General features: G+C 33.3%; 3 protein-coding genes across 3 annotated transcripts; all 3 read left to right on the forward strand.

The window, feature by feature from the left end:
* Window positions 1-1,624: 1,624 nt before the first annotated feature.
* Window positions 1,625-7,853, forward strand: LOC11426431 (ethylene-overproduction protein 1). The gene is made up of 4 exons (XM_024769991.2): window positions 1,625-3,805; window positions 5,232-5,523; window positions 5,636-5,945; window positions 7,086-7,853. The coding sequence occupies exons 1-4, from the start codon at window positions 1,806-1,808 to the stop codon at window positions 7,313-7,315; spliced, it is 2,832 nt and encodes a 943-aa protein (XP_024625759.1). The 5' UTR covers window positions 1,625-1,805; the 3' UTR covers window positions 7,316-7,853.
* A 318-nt stretch (window positions 7,854-8,171) lies between these two features.
* On the forward strand, window positions 8,172-9,129 carry LOC11426432 (uncharacterized). The gene has a single exon (XM_003623288.3). The coding sequence runs from the start codon at window positions 8,265-8,267 to the stop codon at window positions 9,063-9,065; it is 801 nt and encodes a 266-aa protein (XP_003623336.1). The 5' UTR covers window positions 8,172-8,264; the 3' UTR covers window positions 9,066-9,129.
* Window positions 9,130-18,212: 9,083 nt separating this feature from the next.
* On the forward strand, window positions 18,213-19,970 carry LOC11415693 (protein NODULATION SIGNALING PATHWAY 2). The gene has a single exon (XM_003623290.3). It carries the CDS (start codon window positions 18,213-18,215, stop codon window positions 19,968-19,970), a length of 1,758 nt encoding a protein of 585 aa, XP_003623338.1.
* Window positions 19,971-21,504: the final 1,534 nt, after the last annotated feature.

The following is a 21,504-nucleotide window of genomic DNA, read 5'->3' on the forward strand; positions in this document are numbered from 1 at the left end:
TATTTTGTATATTCAACAAAACTAGTAAAACCATGTGTCAATCACACTTCTTTTAAGGGAAGAACCAATTCAATTGTGCCTTAAGACACTCTAGGTAAGAATTCTCCATTTACATATAGATTATATTTCAGAGTTTCAATATCAAATGTTGTAATCGAAGAAAAGAAAGCAACTGTTTTAACAGACGCTCCATCTCCACTTTAGAATTCGATTTTAAATTATATTCAATTTTATTGAAATGACTATTGATTAGATGAAAAGTGCTATGTATACTCTCTTTTTAACATTCAATCTTTTATTGTATGAAATTCATGCGAATACCACATATTAGAAATGGACCTCACATAAAATGGTGAGATCCACATGAGTTTCACCCAATAAAAATGTGAGTATTACAAGCTGTGTTTGGTAACATAAATAAACTAGCTTATAGCTTGTTAGATTAGCTTATAAGCTCGTTGGATGAAAACGTGACGTGTTTGGTAACAAGCTTTTCTCATGAGCTTATAGCGTTTTTTGAGAAGTTAATTCAAGTAGCTTTTTATATTTTCTTCCATTTTTGTCCTTTATATCATTTTTTATTTTAAAAAACTACCCACTCAAAAAAACAAAACTACCCAAACTGTGTTAATTTTTTTTTTTTTTTTTACGGTTGCGTTGTTCACTTTTTTTTTTCTTCTATTTGAAGTTTTTTTAATGTTCCTGTTTGTTAAAATATGTTTTGAAGTTTGTATTTTTTATACGGTCTCATTCAAATATTTCTGTAATAAGATACAAATTTTATTAAATATAATCTCAATTAAATTCATATATCACATTTATCATTTTAAAGACAAAAAATACTTTGAAATAAATTAAAATTGTTATAATAAATATATTAGTTAAAAATGTTTGTAAATATAATTCATAACATATTAAATATATGTCCTTAAAAAAACATATTAAACTTATGTGTACTTTTCCGTCATTTTATATTTATCAGTCATTTTAAACGCTAATTTTACCAAATCCTCTAATTTCAATCAACTATCTTTTTAGCCATAAGCTTCCAGCTATCAGCTAGCTTTTCAGCTATCAGCTAGTTTATCAGCTACCAGCTAACTTATAACTTAATTTTACCAAAACACCCAAAGAGTGCTAGAAAGAAAATGTTCTTGACATTTCTCATGATTAGATTTTACTTAAAATCAAACATTAGATTATTATAACTTTTGTCTTAAAATATAAAGCTTAAATGCATTTTTGACCCCTTAATTTTTTTAAAAACTGGGATTTTGACACCCTAACAAAAAGAACACTTTTGGCCAATATTTTTAGGGAAATGTGCTCTTTTGACCATCTATCTATATGAAAATATATTCATTTAGCCTTTTATCTTAAAGGAAATACGCTCTTTTGCCATTTTTTTTAACAAAATGTTGCAATTTTGATTAAACCACGTGACGTCTTCTAAGCAGTTTTGCAATAGAGCCGAAATCGTAACCTTTTAAAAATTAATGGGTTAAAAGTACATTTAAGCCAAAATATAATTGTAATGACAAAAAAAAAAAACAATAAAAATTAGAAAAAACAATACAAAAATAGTGGAATCTAAAAAAACCCATTTTTTATTTTTATAATAATCTTATGTTCATCCACTTTTGCTCTATCTCTCAATCCAATTTTTCAATTTCCATTTCCACAACCTTAAAATCTAAAACCTTGAATCATTCTCAAACCACCACCGTTAATTTTCCACTTTTAGTGGAACCAAAAAACCCAAAAAAACAACCAAAAAAAACACACAACAATTTTTCCCTCCGAAGATGCAGCACAACATCCTCACCTCGATCCGAAGCACGAAAATCACGGATGGTTGTAAAAGCAATCAAATCTACGCTCTCAACAACTCCGCCGCCGCCAATTCTCCGATCAACGCCGTCGTCGGCGGTGGCGATTCCATCGGAGAAAAACTCTTCCATCATTTACTAGACCGCTCCAAAACCTCCGGTCGAACCAAACCGGTTGGACCCAAAACAGCCACACTGGAAGCTCTTCTTCCTTGTGGCCTTCCTTCGTCGGAGCTTCTAGAACCTTCGATTGAGCCTTGTTTGAAGCCGTTTGATTTGGTTCAAACCCTCGCCGGCGTGCGTCGCCGGATCGAGGGTGAGGGTGGGAAATTTGAAGCTTTTTTGGAACAGTGTTTGGTTTTTAAGGGGTTTTTTGATAGTAAATTGTTCCGACGGAGTTTGCGATCGGCGCGGCAACATGCTGTTGATGTGCATGTGAAGGTTGTGTTGGCTGCTTGGTTGAGATATGAGAGGAGAGATGATGAGCTTGTTGGATCTTCTGCAATGGATTGTTGTGGAAGAAAGGTTGAATGTCCTAAGGCTAGTTTGGTTTCAGGGTATGATACTGAACCTGGTTTTGATTATTGTTCGTGTTCGCGAAAAAATAATATTATTGTTGATAATGTTGATGTGGAATGTGAATGCTCAACTTCTTATGAAGATGGTGATTGCCATGATATGTCTTTTTGTATAGGTGATAGTGAAATTAGGTGTAGTAGGTATTTTATGGCGTCGCTTTCGAGGCCTTTTATGACAATGTTGTATGGTGGATTTGTTGAGTCTAGGAGGGAGAAGATAATTTTTTCTCTTAATGATTTTTCTGTTGAGGTGATGAGGGCGGTTGAGGTTTTTAGTAGAACCAAGAGGTTGAGTCAGTTTGGGAATGATCTTGTGCTAGGGATGCTTTCTTTTGCGAATAGGTTTTGTTGTACGGATATGAAAGCTGCTTGTGATGCTCATTTGGCTGCTTTGGTGTTGGATATGGATGATGCGTTGTTGTTGATTGAGTACGGATTGGAGGAGATGGCGTATTTGCTAGTGGCAGCTTGCTTGCAGGTGTTTCTTAGAGAGCTCCCTAGCTCGATGCAACGTTTGAGTGTTATGAGATTGTTTTGTAGTGTAGAGGGTAGAGATAGATTGGCAGCAGTAGGGCATGTGTCATTTTCGTTGTATTGTTTTTTGAGTCAGGTTGCGATGGAGGAAGATATGAAATCTAACATGACAGTGATGCTCTTAGAGAGGTTAGGAGAATGTGCGGAGAATGGTTGGCAGAAGCAACTTGCATATCACCAATTAGGTGTTGTGATGTTTGAGAGAAAAGAATACAAAGATGCACAAAATTGGTTTGAGGCTGCTCTTAAGGAAGGACATATTTATTCTTCAGTGGGTGTTGCGAGGGCCAAATATAAGCGTGGTCACACATATTCATCATACAAGATGATAAACTCCCTTATTTCTGATCTTAAACCTGTTGGTTGGATGTATCAGGAAAGGTCTTTGTATTGCATCGGGAAGGAAAAAGCAATGGATTTGATCTCTGCAACTGAGTTAGACCCAACTCTTTCTTTTCCATATAAACACCGGGCTGTTTTTTTCTTGGAGGAGAATAAGATTGGAGCTGCCATTTCTGAAATCAATAAAATAATTGGTTTCAAGATTTCTCCTGATTGCCTTGAATTGAGAGCTTGGTTCTTGATTGCCATGAAGGATTATGAACGGGCCCTTAGGGATGTCAGGGCAATTTTGACATTGGATCCAAATTATATGATGTTCTACGGGAATATGAAAGGCGATCGCTTGGTAGAACTCCTTCGCCCTGTTGCTCAGAAGTGGAACCAGGCTGATTGTTGGATGCAACTGTATGACAGATGGTCTTCCGTTGACGATATTGGTTCTTTGGCTGTTGTTCACCAGATGTTAGAAAATAACCCGGGGAAAAGTATTTTACGCTTTCGGCAATCTTTACTTCTGTTACGGTGAGTGGAAACTTTACATTAACTCAATTTTTTGATGTCGAGTCCAGCAAGAATTCTCCCTGAATGTAATTATTTTATATAAGTTGTTTATTCTTCTCTGTTATTAACGAGGATGATTTAAATTTAAATTTAGCTAGATCTGTTTTCATTATTCTTTTCTGTTTATATTGAATTATGAACATATTTCAGCAAGCATGGAACCCTTGTCTATATTTACTACTTTATTGATTAGTTTATCGTGACTTGCAACTTAGTTACACAGTAAATTGTAGCACAGCCTACATCAAATTAGACAAAGTAACAAATTATGGTGGAACAGTTTCCGTTGCCCCTTTCATGTGTCTGTTGATAACTTGATGCTATCATTTTCCCTTTGTAGATCTAGTCGTCTCCTGCTTTTCTATCCTCGTTAGACTTCATATGAGTATAAAGAGTGAAAAGTGGAAAATTGGAACCTATGTCTTTTGTTTGTGTGAATTGAAAGTTTTGACTGTATGCGTAAAGAAGTTCTCAATCCATGACCATTTCATTCATTTCGATGGGAGCTATGGAGAGAAAGGTCGAAATGAAACAACAGGTGGACATGGAGTGGACCTAGTCATTCACGAACCACAGTCTTTGCTTGTTTATAGAAAGAAGGTTAAGACCGTAAGACTAAGAAAGGAAAGAGTTGTCAAGTTAGTTAAAGACATGGGAAGAGGAGGATACATCTGTGTGACTGTGTGAGGGTAATATACTAATATGAGGAAAGTGGAGTGATACCTCAGTTATTTAGTGCATGTTTTATTAATTTTCACCGTGCAGTGTGCTCTAAACAATTGTCTGAGGACATAGGTTCTTACAGAATACACGTGGTATTTCTTACATTGGGTCTGTATCACAGTTCCTATTCCATTTTCTCTTTGTTGCTACTACTAATAAGTAACTAGGTTAGGGGATATCTCCAGTTTTCCAAGCCTAGATATCTTCCTCTGGTTTAAAGGTATACTAATCATAATGAGATCTTCTAAACACAACTTGTTTTAACATCTCTTATATTTAAAAACCGACTTTTTGAACCCGTATTCCACAACATGAAGAATGCAGTATATGCAGAACAGAAATTACAAAATCTACAGCTTTTAAAAGGTCATATAATTTATATTTGGAAATCCCGTTTGTGTTGTTACTGTGTCCTGTCCTCTCGAACTCCATGGAAGCTAATATTTTCCCACTTGTATTTACCTTCTGGTGTCCAACATATATATATATATATATATATATATATATATATATATATATATATATATATATATATCTGTGTGTGTGTGTGTGTATTTGGTTGTTGTTCAAATATGATATTTAAGTAATACTCGGTCGTCCAATACTTTTAATGGTTGAGCATGACCCTATTCATTTTAGGCATTGATGTTCCGCAATCTTGCAGGTTAAATTCTCAAAAGGCAGCCATGCGTAGTTTGCGTCTGGCCAGAAATCATTCTTCTTCAGCACATGAAAGACTTGTCTATGAAGGATGGATATTGTATGACACTGGTCATCGTGAAGAAGCTATAGCAAAGGCTGAGGAGTCGATTTCTATTCAAAGGTCATTTGAAGCTTTCTTTCTCAAAGCCTATGCATTAGCTGACTCGTGTATTGATTCAGAGTCTTCAAAGAGTGTGATTGATCTCTTGGAGGAAGCTCTTAAATGTCCTTCGGATGGTCTTCGGAAGGGACAGGTTAGTGTTATATTGTATTACAATTAAACATAGAAACTTGACATAAAAAAAACATAGAAACTTGATTTTGGTACTGAAATAATAATTTTATTTTTGTCATTCTACATTGTAGGCACTCAATAATTTAGGGAGTATATATGTAGATTGCGATCAGCTAGACCTTGCTGCTGACTGCTACAAGCATGCACTTAACATCAAGCATACACGAGCACATCAGGGGTTGGCACGTGTATATCATCTTCAACGTCAGCCCAAAGCGGCATATGATGAGATGTCAAAGCTGATAGAAAAGGCCCAAAATAATGCATCAGCTTATGAGAAACGTTCAGAATATTGCGATCGTGAGCTGGCAAAGAACGATCTTAGTTTGGCAACACAGTTGGATCCTCTAAGGACATATCCGTACAGATATAGGGCGGCAGGTAATTTCCTTACAACGAGTTACTCTTCATTTATCTGTATCCAATTTTACCCAAGTCGACTAGTTTAAGTTAGTAGCATATACAATTAAGTTTTCTCTACTTTAATCGGGATATTTGCGTCTACATCAACTTCCATCCACGATCTTTGTCTAAACTTAAGTTGCATTAGTATTATGTTAATTCCTTTAAGCATCATGCTGGAGAGCTGGGTATACAAGGACATGGTCTGAGGATCAAATCTATGCATGTCAAACTGTTTACCCTCAAATAATAAAAGATATTGTTTAGTTATATTAGAGTAAGCAGATGTAAGCAAAGATTATGCTGGCCGACCCACAGACTCACCTGTTTTATTTGTAGACGTATGCGGGCTTATTAAATATATACCAATTTAAATGCAAACCTTCTGTTTGCTGACCCATTTAACTCACGATCCTATGTGGGTACAAAATCCTGTTATCTTTGGACAGCAGGATGTATACATGGGCATCTGCATAGTAGTGCGGCTACCTGGATATCCACTCATTTCTTATTGTCTTTATCATGTTTAGGCTTGTGTTTATCAGGATGGTCAAAACTAACAAAACATGCTGGAGTCATCTTCTTTTTAACTCCAGCTGGAAATTATATAATTATTTTCTCTGTCCTGATTCTACTGCAAGTGTCTTCTACGGCCTGCTGACTCGTTTGCATTGGGACAGTCTATTTCACATACCTCTTATTGGGTTAAAGAATATGAGAAATAATATGTGGAGTGGAGCTTGCACATTTATTGAGTACAAAATCAAATTTACATATTTCTTTGATATTAAAGCCTTAAGGAATAAAATATCAGTTCAAAATTTCTGATAGTTGTGTTAATCATTGCACGCTTATCAAGTTACACATTCTGGAGGGTGCCATTGTCATTTTGGACTACTATATCTTGTCACTAGCAGTCATTTATTAGAACTTCCTTTATTGTCTATGCTTTTGTTATCTTGATATTTGGCCTTAGTTAATGCAGAAGTACCATGATTGCTTTAAACATTGTGACATAATAATGCGATCATAATTTAGTCTTGAACCCTTAAAACCCTTGCTATAAGTCTTGGTGTCAAAAAACTTCTGAAGTACTGACACGCTGTCTCTTTGTATCAGTGTTAATGGACGATCATAAGGAAACTGAAGCAATTGCAGAGCTTTCAAGGGCCATCAACTTTAAGCCAGAACTGCAGCTGTTACATCTTCGAGCGGCATTTTATGAATCAATGGATGATTACGTTTCTACTGTCCAAGACTGTGAAGCAGCCCTTTGTCTTGATCCTAGCCATGCTGAGGTGTTAGAAATTTGTAATAGAGCCCGGCAAAAAATTATTGATGGAAAGTGAGAGAATCAGAAGTCAACAATCATGTTTTCTGTGTTCCTTTTGGGGACCGATTAAATCATGCAAACCAATACTTCTTCACGCCTAATGACCCGTTGGTGCTTGCTGTCACGAGGAAAGGTGTTGTCTGTATCTTTTACACTGACCTTCAGGATGTTGAATCACAGGAGGGAAAAGGTGAGTTAGAATGATAATCTGGATCGAAACTAATGAAGTAGAAGAGTAGAGTAGCTTGTAAATATATGTAATGGATTATGGTTCTGTCAGCTTATGGCGTAAGTAGTGCAGTGCAGTGCTGATGCTACTGGTATTCTCCAATCTGCCATGGCAGTAAGAATGGTGACAAAGTTACCACAGTTTTAGAGTAAACTTGTACATGATAGTCAATTTGTTGTGCAACAGTTTTAGATATTTACAAATATATTATTGGTCAAGCAATTGCCAATGTAAGTTGTGTTGTAATATTTTCACTCTCAATTTGTTGTATAAATACACAATTTTTCCTTTCAATCGCCAATGTACATTCGACGATTTCTCCAAATCCAGCTATCGAAATTTTCTCCAAACCCCCCTCCCCTCCTTATATTACCTTTTTTTTTGGATTATTTACTGTCTTCAAGTATTACATACCTTATAATAATATGCTAATAATATACTTGACACACCCTTCCATTTTTGCCTACCTTTAAAATTTTATTTATGTATCTTTTAACACCTGGCTTCTTGTTTGCCTTCCCACCTGGAAAAAGGCTTTTCAACCCATCCGTGACCATTTTAATGCAAGATTTCGGTTTTAATGATTTCCACAAGATATCCATATTTTAACCTGCTTTTATTTATTCCCCTCAACTGTGTAGATATACTATGCTCTCTCTAATCACAATTTTGATGAACACCTTGACAAGTAATTAATTTTCTCAGATATTCATTCCAGTTATTGAAGCTCTCTAATATGGAAGAAGATATGGTGACAATGCATTCGATTCTCTCTAGAAAGTTAAACTTCAATGCTCCTCTTTTGTCAACAAAGCGTCTCGGTTATTCAGATTTTGCAGTTCCATCTTGCTTGTCAAATTCACTTGATACTGTACGAGTTCCATTTTCATGGGAACAATCCCCGGGCAAGCCAAAAGACTCGGAGAAGGTTGATAGCATCGATGATGTAGAAACCCCTCGGCCAAGACTTCCTCCATGCCTCTGGCGTCCAAAAAAAGTAGCAGCTGAACCTGATGAAAATAACAGTGTAATTGCATTTGATAAAGACGATGGTTGTGATGGTGACGACGACGATGACAACAACAAAAAGACTGATGTTTTCTCAGATGCATTCGATGTTTTATCTCTATCAGAAGCCTTTGACATTATCCAACAATCAGAGACAAAAGCACATAGTGACAGCAATGATGGGTTGAGGTTAAAGCTTGAAGAATTTAATGGCAATCAATCTCCAACTTACATGATTAATCGCTTTCTTCCCGATGCTAATGCATTGGCTGCGTCATCTGTTTTACATTTTTCCAACGATTTCGACAAGAATCACGGGGTTTGTCTTAGAGGTTCAGACAGAAATTCATGTGCTTCTTCTCCAAAAGGATGTGGCTTGGGACTTCTTTTCTCTTGGGGTATGAAGCATAAGTTTTGTTCTATAAAAAACCCTGTTCTTCCATGCTCTACAAATGCACAGAACTTTCAGCACAATTCAAAGCATAAGAAACAATGTTCATCAGTCCATAAAAAACATGCAGAGATGTGAAAGTTGGTATTTGACAAATACAATAGTTTGATATATTGTTTGATAACTTAGTTCTTTTTGTTCATTTTTCTTTTATTCTTAATACTTCATTTGTTTTCCTTTACATACCTGCTTAGTTTGTGCTTTTTTTTGTATGAAAATGCTTAATAATGGGATAAAACCTTGAGATTTACCTATCTTTTAAAGAAGTTAAAGGTCCAAGGTTCGAACCATGACAAGTGAGAAAGTACTAACATAACAATTAACATTCTAGTATTTGTCATTCAAATAAAAATTTTTAGTTTCTTTGTCAGAATTTTTGAGTTCTTTAATAATATTAATCTCTACACCAGCAGGGACCGATTCGCAAAGCATCATATGAGGCTATCATCAATAGCAATAACATTTGAAAATACCATATTAGCAACCATAGCTGTTGAATGAATATAGTTTTTTTAAAATATTTAATACTTAATTTTTACTTTGTGTTGGAAGACTTTAATGGTAAATATTTTCATTGTGAAGGCATTTTCAATGTGAGGAATCAAAGTTTAGATTCCAGCAGCTGAAAGAAGTGTTCAATTTTAGTCCAGGAGCACGATAACTATTGATGTTTGTTGCAGAAGATACTCAAAAAAAATTCACAACATAATTGACAAGAATTTGAGCCAAATATTTTTCCACTTTCTACTTTATTTCATTTGTATATGTGTGTTCTATGTTGATTGTTATTTTTGCTACAAAGTGTGGTTGTTCTATACAGACTATTGGTTGTATCATCATACACACGAGACATTTCTTTGGTACCTTGTGCCTTTTTTAAGCCAACCAAATTTATTTATTTTATATATTATACTTAACCCCCTTTAGCCTCCATGCATTAATTCTTTCTTTATTACTTAGATGACTAAATCACGTCACAAGTTTTTAAACCCTATATTGTCATATATTTTTGATTTCTTTAGAGTTAGATAGATTAGAGAGATATTTGTCATGATTTGAAATTAAGTTTGAGATTGAACTTTTAATTTAACAACATCTTAAATTTGGGATAGGATACCTGAATAACTTGGTTATCAAAAGAAAAAGAAAAATGTAGACAAAAACATAAGACAGATGGTCGACACAAAAACAAAAGTTTGGCCTCTTCAAACAAAAATAAAATAAAATGAATAAGTTATTTTACTAGCTAGTACCCATTTATTGCTTGGCACAAATGCTAGTACCTCATTATTTCTGGTTGTGACACAATGTTAAAGGTTGCAAGAAGTATTTCAATTAGGGAATCCTTAGAAACTAACTCTAATTTTTTTTGTTTGCCTACTTTTTCAAATATACTTCACCTTAACCTAAGTTATGTTATAGCTTTGAAAAGACCTCTATATGTGTGTGTGGTAATACTGACTTTGAATGACCGTTTATAATTGCTTCAAATACATAGCAAGGCACAATTACATAATGACTGAAGTATGTAGAATGTCTTGACCAACCTCACTGAATTTAGGATATACATGCATGTGTCTTGGAATTGAACGTGGTTGAAAGTATGATTATCTTTTCTAATGATGCAACTCCATAGGTGTTTTAAGTCTTTTTGTTGCTAAATCTTGTAATTCGGAAAAACAAGACACCTCATGAAGGATCAAGGGATTTAAAGAGTGAAGACAATGGTTCTTGGAAGGTTTTTGAAGACAATATAAGTTGGGGAAAATTCATCCCAAGTTCCATGACAATTCAATACGGAAGAACGCTCGAAGAAGGACAAAAAACTACATAATTCACCCTTGAGGGGAGTTGTGACTTTTCGTGGTATTTTTGTTGACTAAATCTGTCAGGTTTGTTATGTGGCAGACTGAATATATACCCTATTCATGTTCCCACTTTTTGATATTTGATCGTTTGCAGAATTGTTGAAATAGGTAGGTTTTAAGGGTTAAGGTTTCGTGTTGGTGTCACCTTAATATCTATATCAGTCTCTCTGATTGGTTTTTGGGCTGGTTTAATATCCTTCTCATTCTATTTGTTTGATGTTGGACTATTTGGCTCGAAAGAGGCGTTTTGCTTGTTGTTACTATGGCAAAGAGTTGTTCGTTTTAGACCCGTTCCGTGTTGACGGCCGGTCCATTCATCAATATGTAGACCTCTAGTTAGTGCTTATTATGATTAAGTAGTGGTTTGAATTATATATTACTTATTTGGGTTGATCTACACTTTTGTCTCGACTTACTAAGTTAGGGTTTATGTACCCTAATTTTTGGTCTTTTGTAATTTTTAATTCTTTTTTAATATATTATTATGACTACACATGCAGATTCATGTTTTACCAAGGTGCCAACATAGTTGACACGTTTATTAAACAGTTTGTGCATGTATATTTTTTTTTGGTCATGTGGTGCATGTATACTTTTAACTTACCTTAAAAAAATAATAATACATTTTTGCTTTCAAAAAAGTTTGCGTAAAAAAGTTTATTTTTATTTTTTGTGTAAAAAAGAAGATTGATTAGTCGACAAAGATACAATCAAACGTATAATAAAACCAATCTTCATTTCACAATATACTTTATTATTCTATTACACCTTACACCTTACTACGTACAACTACAAGTTAAAACCAATCTTCATTTCATAATATTATTCATCTTTAAATAAAAAGTTGCTGTCATTTGTTGATAGGGGAATACTACAATCACCTGCATTTAGAGCAATAACTTTGTTTTGTATATTCATAAATTCCTTTCAAATGATAAATTAACGTGTCACTGTATCAAGGAACCTTCATAACGTGTATGCATATTAGTAGCTACACTATTTCATGTGACTATTTTACTACGGGAAAATAAGTGAAAACTTCTTCATCATTGACATTTGTATTTCTCATGAGTTGGGTACGTAATTGTGTTGATAAGACATGAACAATTAACTAATCAAATATTTATTTTTTGAGAGCAACTAATCAAAATTTTGTTAATATAATAAGGAATAGTGAAATCATTAGGTAATTTGGGGTACTATACATCGAAGATGCCAAAAGAGGAATCAGAGTTTTTCGGGCAACCTAGTGGGAAGAAAATTCTCAATATGTGGGAAAGTGATTGGTTGGCATCCCATTCCTATCATCAAAACATGACGATTGCCAAATAATTTTGCTTTTGTTATTGTTTCATTATTATCATAAAAGATGAAATTTTTGATATAAATCCTACAAATTAGATAGGACCACGTAGACTTCTTTTTTTTTTTTAAAGGCAAAAATGATATATATATATATATATATATATATATATATATATATATATATATATTAACAACAAAAAGTTGATTCTTCCGCACAAGACGTGCTAAAAGAAGACAACCAAAGTTACAAAAGAGTACAAATGAGCAAGAGTTGCAATTAACCTATGCCTAAACAAGGTAAAGGGCCAGACATCCAACTATGTACCCCTAGCACATAAACAACATTACCAGTAAGAATGGATTTGGACCTTTTCAAGAAGCCGAGTAACAGTGCTGTCAGTGTTGTTAAATTGCCTATTATTACGCTCAAACCATAACATCCAAACATACAAAAGCCACAAAAGTTGCATAAAGGAGCGTCTAGTAACCGCCCCACATGCCAAATACATAAACTGAGAAAAGTGATCAGCAATATCATGCGGATCCGCCCCCGATACACCAACCCAATGACGAACATGAAGCTATAAATCTCCAAATATGGGACAAGAGACAAATAAATGTTGAGCGGTCTCCACTGCCCAACATCCAGAGACACACAATTGAGCATCTGGAGCAAGAGTTCCTCGAGCCACTAAATTAGCCTTTGTTGGCAACCTGTTGCGGAGAAGACACCAAGCAAGGATAGACACCTTTAACGGTACGTGTCTATGCCAAATCAACTCTGACACCGCGACATCTGTATTATTATCATCCGCAGTAAGCAGATCATAACCAGTCCTTACAGAATAACAACCTATATTATCAAACCTCCATTGCCATCTATCAGAAGTTGTGCCATGCAAAACAACATTAGATAATAACAACGTACACTCTCCTACTAGAACCTCCTCCCAATCCCACAACCGCCTTCTCCACTGCCACACAACACACAATTATTTTTTTAAATGTAATTCAGGTTAATTGTTTAAATTGATTCGGTAAAAAACAACACTTATTCTACTATTGTAAGTTGAGAATTTTTTTATAGACATAAAATTCAGGAAAGTAATCTAGATGTTGAATCTTTTTATGATTTTTTGCAATCATGTTTATGACGATAAAATATGTATTTAAAAAAAAAGTTAAAATTGTTTGGCGATGGAAGACTTAATTATGAATTTTTGTTTCCCATAATTATGAATTTCTTCAAATATTTATAATTAATTTGTCCCTAAAAACTCAAAATTTTCATGGTGAAAGTTCTTATGATGTTCTAACCAAACCTACAAAAATAGGGAACAAAATTTGACCCATGAGTATATGGTTACTCATCACAAAATTGTAATTTTGCATATTTTGGTTGAAAAATCAAAATAAATCGAAGCGTCTTTGAAATGTTATAAAATTTTGCACGTTCTGACTGAAAAATCAAATAAATCGAGCAATCTTGCAAACAATCAACTCAAAATTCAGAATTCATTCATTCCTTGTCGGGAAATTCTATTTTTATTTTTTTTTGTGAAAAGCTATTTTTTATCATCATTAACATAATTGCAAAAAAAGTTTTTCTATCATGTGCAAATTTGCACATGTTAAGAAGTTTAAAATAGTAACTTTGTATTGGAACTTGTTCATTTCATATTAAATAGGTAGCTTTTTAATAAATTATTGTTGTTTATCAATAAAAAATTACTACTTTTAGTTGATTTAACATGTGCAATATTTCACATGTTAGAAAAACACTTACAAAAAATTCTGAAAAAATTCAACGTCTAGGTCACTTTTCTGAAGTGTATATCTATAGAAAAAAATAGAAGGTAAAAAATTTGAAGAATTTTAAATTACAGAGATAGATTTTTTTATTTTTTTTACAGGGACATTTTCAGACCTTTATAAGGTCAATTTGAACAATTAACCTTATAATTTTGTTCTTTCATGTCCGATTTTTACATTTCACTTTTTGTTTGAGCGATTTTAACCTTTTATTATGTTTTTTCCTTTGCAATTTCATAGTGCCTCTACTACTTTTCTTGATTTGTGCTAATGCGACATCATTTATTCACGTAACATTTCTTTAAAGATAATAAACTCATGCATGTGAGTGGAAACTTTCACAATTTAGCAACAATATTCCCCATCCTGTTTCGACCTCACTTGCACAAACTTATTGTTTTGTTTTTTTCCAATATATCAGGTAAGTACGTAGTTGTATTTGTTAGAAAGGATAGTAGGATCTTCAAATCCACAATACCTTAGCTTCTTTCTTCAACTAATTTATGTTCTTCCTCTAAATTATCTTATGACTAGTCCAATTTATATCATATAAATAATTAAAAATAGATATTAAGAAAGTTTTGTCTCCTTACATGTACTCATTCCCAAGATTCAATGACCTCATAATTAATTAATTATTTTCTGCATGAGTTTTATGGAATAGGTATACCTATACCTAAATTTATTAATATATATAGATTCTATATCTATTAAGATTAACGTGAGGATATGTGGTTGAAAACCTTTCAATATGTGAGGAAGAAGAGTATTTTATCAGGATTTGATTGAAAATGTCTCATACGGGACTAAAACAAGTATTTTGAAAGAGAAGAAAATACTCATGCTTGGAGATGTTTCGAGCAGAGAATTGAAGTTATTGTATTTTCCTTTGTTTTCTTTCCCCAGTGCCAAAATCCTATCTTCTCCTCAAATTAGGTAGCAAAGGGAAATAATAATTTAAGTTGAATAAAATGAAGCAATAATGTCAATTATGGCATCATTTCTTTATTTAAATGTTAAATAAAGTTAATGTAGTTTTCATGCATTCATTTCACCAATAACAAAACTTCCATGCAGCCACTATTAAAAAATTAGAGAAGAAAATTTAAGGATAAGACATCATAGAATTTGTGTATATTGGGTAAATTGTTTTTATTTTTATTTTTTTATGTATATACTTTAATTATACCTCAGAGAAAAAAAAGATACTTGCATAATAACAAGTTTAAATATGTGGTGAGTGTATATATCTTTGACTCGACTTGAATTAGCTTACATTCAATGTGACTTCCTAATTCATGAAAAAATGATAGGTGAAAAGCTAAAATTTGAATGACTAAAAAAAATAGCTCATTGGCAAAAACGATGAAGTATGTAGCAGTCAGAGTTCGAACCACTAGAATATTTGACTAAAAAAAATGAGAGAAAAAATTCTTAACAAAAAAACTTAATTATTATTGCACTATTAATATATTAATTAAGTATTTTATTTTTTTTGGTCAAATAGCCTAGTGGATAGAATTCACATTTATAAAGTGAATAAGTGGGGTGTCCGAGGTTCGAACCCCGGCCCCTACATATAATAATGCATTATCCTATCAACTGAGTTATACTCACGGGACATTAATTAAGTATTTTATGTATGAATTTTATGGAATAGGTATACCTTATCTTCAAATATAATAGATAGATGCTATATTTTTATTTAGATTAAACGTGATAATGGGGTTGACAGTATTTCAATATGTGAGGAGGAAGAATATTCTATGAACGGGATTAGATTGAAAACGTCTCATGAAACTTTATTTTTTTAATAAGGGACGTCTCATGAGACTAAACAAGTATTTTGAAAGAGAAAAATACTCATGCTTGGAGCAGATAGAAGTGGATTGTATTTTCCTTTGTTTTCTATCCAAAGTTCCAAAACTTCTCTCTTCTCCTAAATTTGGTAGTAATGGAAAAATAACAGTTTAAAATCAATGAAAATGATAACAACCTGAGGCATCCGTTAAGAAATTTAAATACGAATTTTTATGAATAACGTATGCAACACATTAAAACTTTAAAAAATAATTTTTCTCTACAAAATATTTATTAATTATTTTTCAGTTTTAAATCCTTAACAAGTATTCTGCTTTTATTAGCACGACATTAAAATCAAATAGAATGAAGCAATAACTTCAATATTTGAATCAAGAACATAATTTGATAATTTCTTTATTTAAATATTAAATAATATAAATTTAAAGTATCTTTCTTGCAACACATAATTTATGTCTATACACTTATTATACCATCAAAAGAAATCTTTTTTATTTTCTTCTAAAAATAGAGTTTAAATATATAATAATACTGTAGATATCTATGTACTTAAAATCTTTTATCTTGTTAACAAAATTCAGAGTAAGTTGAATGGTTGGAAGCAACAATGTTCAAGTTTGGCAGGTAGGATCACTCTCGCCAAGTCGGTTATAATCATAATTCCCTACTACCATGTGCACTATGCTATGATTCCCAGTGATGAGGTTGATAAAATTTAGCGGGTTTTCGTTTGGGGAGTTCTGATCAAGGTAGGAAAGCCCATCTGATTAGTTGGGATGTTTGTTGCTTGCCTAAAGTTGATGGGGTCTTGGACTCCGACAAACTCATAAGATGAATGAAGCATTTCTCATGAAGATCCTTTGAAATTTGATTAAAAATCCAGAAGATCTTTGGTGTAAAGTTCTTCGCAGCAAATATGGACGTACTAATGACCTCATTGCTAGCATTAGCGCACAACCTTACAATTCTCCTCTTTGGAAAGCCTTGGTAAACATTTGGAATGATTTTCAAGGTCATGTGGTGTGGAATATTGGGGATGGTCGTAATACTAATTCTTGGCTAGATAAGTGGGTTCCTAACAATGGAGCACTTATATCTATAGGTAACGAGGCCTATGTGGATACAATTCTATTGGTTAGGGATGTTCTTAATCCTTCTGGAGATTGGAACACTGATTTCCTTATGAACAACTTGCCAACAGACACTGTTAGTCAGATTCTTGTGCTTCCGGTCCCTAATGTTAATGATAGTCCAAACACTATTGGCTGGGTTGGAACCAATACCCTTTTACAGTTCAAAGTGCTTATTCTTTTGCAGCATCAGGATTTCCCGACTATGAAGGGTGACTTGAAAAGTCTTTGGAAGTGGCATGGGCCACATTGTATCCAAACCTTTATTTGGTTGGCTACGCATGGGCGCATTCTTACAAATTTCCGAAGGAGTAGATGAGGTGGTGGAATGTCTCCTACTTTCCCGAGTTGTCGAAATGAAGATGAAACCGTTCTTAATGTGATTCGTGATTCCATCCACACAACTCAGATATGGCTTTACATCGTTCCTTATGATTTTATAAATTATTTATTTTCTTCCGATTGCAGGGATTGGTTCTTCAATAACCTCAACAAGAAATACATTGGGACGAACACTTTAAGTTGGAAGATAACTTTCATGACGACAATTTGGTACTTGTGGAAGTGGAGGAATAAAACTATTTTTGAAAATGAGTTCATTAGGCCGAACAACCCAATTTCTTTAATTCGGAGATTTGTCCAAGATATTGAAGACTGTAACTTGGAGCATCTTTATATTGGTCCAAATTTGAAATATATCATCTATATAGGTTGGAAGCGGCCTCAAGAAGGTTGGATCAAGCTCAACAGTGATGATGCTTGCAAGGACATGGGGGTTATTGTTGGATGTGGCGGTCTTTAATATATTGAAATATATTTTACTTCATATATAATATTTTTGAATGGATAAAATAATAATATTTGAATACTAAAATTAACTATGAAAAAAATGTTAAAATAAAGAGTCTTTATCAAAATTGTAAAAGTAAAAAGTTCGATCAATATTTAAATTTTTGTCAATATTGTGATATCATGGGATGAAGTTAGCTACAGTACCTAAAACTCATTTAATGAATAAAATAAACTAAACATACCATTCACAATATTCATTGTGAGGACTTTTTTGCATTTATCAAAAACTTCCAAATACATCATTAAAATGCAATTTACAAATGAAAAAAATAATAATATCATTGCCTTAACCTTCTCCCTTTGGTTTCTATTTTGTCTTCACATTGTTCCTCCAAGAACTTTTTTTCCTATAAATAGTCAAACAATACCCATCAATCTCTCCAGCACAATCCTCTCATCTTCTACAGTGTCCAAAAGAAAAGAAAAACATTTAAAAAATGAGTCAGCAAGAGATTCTTCACACTCCATGGCCATTAATCTATGAACACATGGACTCATCAACCTTTGATCATCATCATCATCATCAGGTTATTGAGCCGTATAGCTTCACCATGGTTGACCATGTTGATGACTATGATCCATATGGAATCATCATGGATGACCATGTTGATGTTGACTATGTTCCATATGGCATCATCATGGATGACCATGTTGAATATGATTATGAATTCAATACTCTATTAAGCACTTCAGAGAATAGCACTCTCTCTGAAATCTCTATATTCACCAATGATCATATCCAATTTCCAATTGATGAAGAAACTTTAGAACTTCCCTCTCTAATGGAATTAGATTCCATTTTGAGTCCCCAAACTGGTAATATTCATGAACAAGAATATTACCAAGAAGAAAGTGAAGGGAGTTTCCCTTCACAAAATTTTCCACATAACCTCGAAGGGCAGATTTCAAATCCCCTCGGAGACAGTTGTAAAATGGCTGCCAGTGCCACTTATGATCATTTCCCTTCACAAAATTCTCCCTGTGATGCATGGAGTCCAACACTTTCAATGAAATCAGATTTTTCATCAATTCAACAATCACTTACTTTGCCACAAGAAAATATGGAAATTGAAAACCAAGTGAGTCTTCCACATTTGATGGAAGCACATGGAGAGGCCTTGGAGAAAGGACAAAGAGCACTAGCAGAAGTTAATTTGAAGTGTATAAGCCAAAAAGTCACCACTCCTATTGGTGACTCTCTTGAGACACTTGCATTTTATTTGGCTCAAGAAGTGACAAATCATGGAGAATACCTCAAAGGCGAGGCATACAAGAATTTTCAGGCTGCCTTTAAGGTATTTTATCAAGGGAATTTGGTTGGAAAAATTGCTCATTTTTCAGCTATTTCATCAATTCTTGAAGCTGCTATGTTAGAAGATTGTGATGAAATTCACATAATTGATTATTGTTTGGGAAATGGTGTTCAATGGCCTTTTCTATTGGAGGCTGTTTCAAAAATGAACAAAAGATTGAAATTGACATCAATTAAATGGAGTGATGAAAATTCTGAACGTGTTTGGAATTTCGAGGATACCAAAAGGGAACTTTATGAGTATGCTAAATCATGTGGTTTGATACTGAAGGTAGAGGAAAAGGAATTGGAACAATTGAGTAGTGAGCTCAAAATAATGAACGAAACGGGTGGAAAGAAAGAGTTTTTGGCTTTCAATTTGATGACCGGTCTTCCTCATATGGGAATGGTTAGAAGAAGAAGAAAACATGCTTACGAGTTTTTAAAGGTAGCTGAGGATTTGATCAAGAACTATGGTATCAAGGGAATTATTACTTTTGGTGATGGTGATGCATTTGAGAAACTGAAAAATAGTTTGAATTTCATGTCATTTTTTGAAGGGAATTTGGTGCATTATAAGGCTTTGTTGGAATCAATTGAGTCACAATTTTCAACAAAATTCTCAGAAGCAAGAATTGCATGTGAAGTGTTGTTTGTGGCACCTTGTATATCTTCTCTTGATTGGTTACAAACATGGGAAGAGATGAAAAGTGATGGATATGTTAAAGATGAGATTAGCATAGATGGTGGAAGATTGAGCAAAAATGTTTTGATGGAAGTCAGAGAAATGTTGAGAGGAAGTGATAGTTCATATCAAGCTAGAATTGAAGGAGAAAATGAGAATCAACTTGTGTTGGAATGGAAAGGAAGTCAACTATTAAGATTTTCTATTTGGAAAAATTAGTCTAGGAAATTAGGAGTGAACATTACTTTTTTAGTTTTTTAAGTTTCCTATCAAAATTACACATTGAAATGATAGGTGTTTAGTTATTATAATTTGATTTGTATAAAGATTCTTTATGCATCCACAAAGTATGTAAATCTGAAACATATTTTAATGATAATATTATGTTTACTTAAACAATTTGATTCACTCTTTATTCAGCAAAGTTTACCAAAAATATTGCGCAACATAAGTGGTGGATGTTTGGATTGCTTAACCATTTGATCAAATGTGTGATCACTAACCGGTGCGTATGGAAAAACATATGCCGAGAGAGATTAGTCTCATAAATGAATCTTGGTTAGCTTAAAAATTAATTTCCACAATTGCAAGTAGAAGATACTTAGGGTAAGAAAAAAAAATATAGGACTACAGATTAGTTACAGCAACAAAAAACAGAGGAATAATATTCTCAACATAACAGGGCCTAAAGGCTAAAACTGCTGAAAAAGAAAAGAAAAGAAACATCTCAATTTTGTGATAAATTAATGTGGACTAATAATTAAATAAAAGAATATATTCTTTGAAGTTTAAAGGAAAGAAACACGCCTCTTAGAAATGTTTATTAGATTATTTAATGTAAGCAATTACGCGTGTAAGCAATTTCAACGAAATTTTAAAATTTAATATTACTAATAGATTAGAATATGTCCCCATATTTCAAGACATGTTTAGGTACATTAATTGTGGATATTGATCCTGGACCATGTTATATGGAGAAAATTCGGTTGAGGCGAAACAACTCATCTTATATGTATTATAAATTTTTCGACATAGATTAGTTATTATTTTTTAAATGATCGTGAAAACTTCGTATTAATATTATTGTAATTCAAAAAACTGTGAGGTTAGTTTGTTTAGATAAGTGATGGAAAAATATTTCCTCATAATAAAAAATGGATGGAAAAATATGATGTAATTCCTCTTTGGCCGTTTTAAATAAAATAAGAGAGTTTGAGGGAGGGGGCAACCTTCTATAGGGAAAGCGAAATGAAAGAAAAAACAAGTACATAAGGACATTATGTCTCTTTTCGATTGACTTAACACAAAATTCATGAGCAAGTCATAGGGTGAGACTCTAATTCATTTTTGGCATATTCCTTGTCTTCATTAAAGCATCTCTAATGCTATTCATATAAGCAACTCATTTTATTCATTTATTTATGCAATTTATTTGGAAGAATTTTGTTTAACAATAAGACATGTTTGCATAACTGGCTAAGTTTACAGATTATAAGATAAGCCCTTATCAAAGACTAACTCTCAAGTTAAAACTCTTTTAAAGTAGAAAAAAGCAAATTAAATCCTAAAACAAAAGGGGATACACATATAATTTATTCCTTAATGTATTATATTCTCTTGTGAGAAAAGTCTCATGTCTCTTACACACGTACACAATTTTTCTATTTAGTCAATTGTGTTTTCTTTTTGTGTTAACCTTCCGATTTTCAAGGTAAATATGCTATGGTGGTTTGAAGTTCGGTTGAGAGGAAAG

This window comes from Medicago truncatula, chromosome 7, assembly GCF_003473485.1.
Source record: "Medicago truncatula cultivar Jemalong A17 chromosome 7, MtrunA17r5.0-ANR, whole genome shotgun sequence".
Lineage (NCBI taxonomy): Eukaryota > Viridiplantae > Streptophyta > Magnoliopsida > Fabales > Fabaceae > Medicago > Medicago truncatula.

Coding starts and splice junctions, on each gene's coding strand:
- LOC11426431 (XM_024769991.2), top strand. CDS start 1,806: ATGCAGCACAACATCCTCACCTCGATCCGAAGCACGAAAATCACGGAT. Junction 3,806..5,231: donor CAATCTTTACTTCTGTTACG/GTGAGTGGAAAC, acceptor GCAATCTTGCAG/GTTAAATTCTCAAAAGGCAG. Junction 5,524..5,635: donor ATGGTCTTCGGAAGGGACAG/GTTAGTGTTATA, acceptor TCTACATTGTAG/GCACTCAATAATTTAGGGAG.
- LOC11426432 (XM_003623288.3), top strand. CDS start 8,265: ATGGAAGAAGATATGGTGACAATGCATTCGATTCTCTCTAGAAAGTTA.
- LOC11415693 (XM_003623290.3), top strand. CDS start 18,213: ATGAGTCAGCAAGAGATTCTTCACACTCCATGGCCATTAATCTATGAA.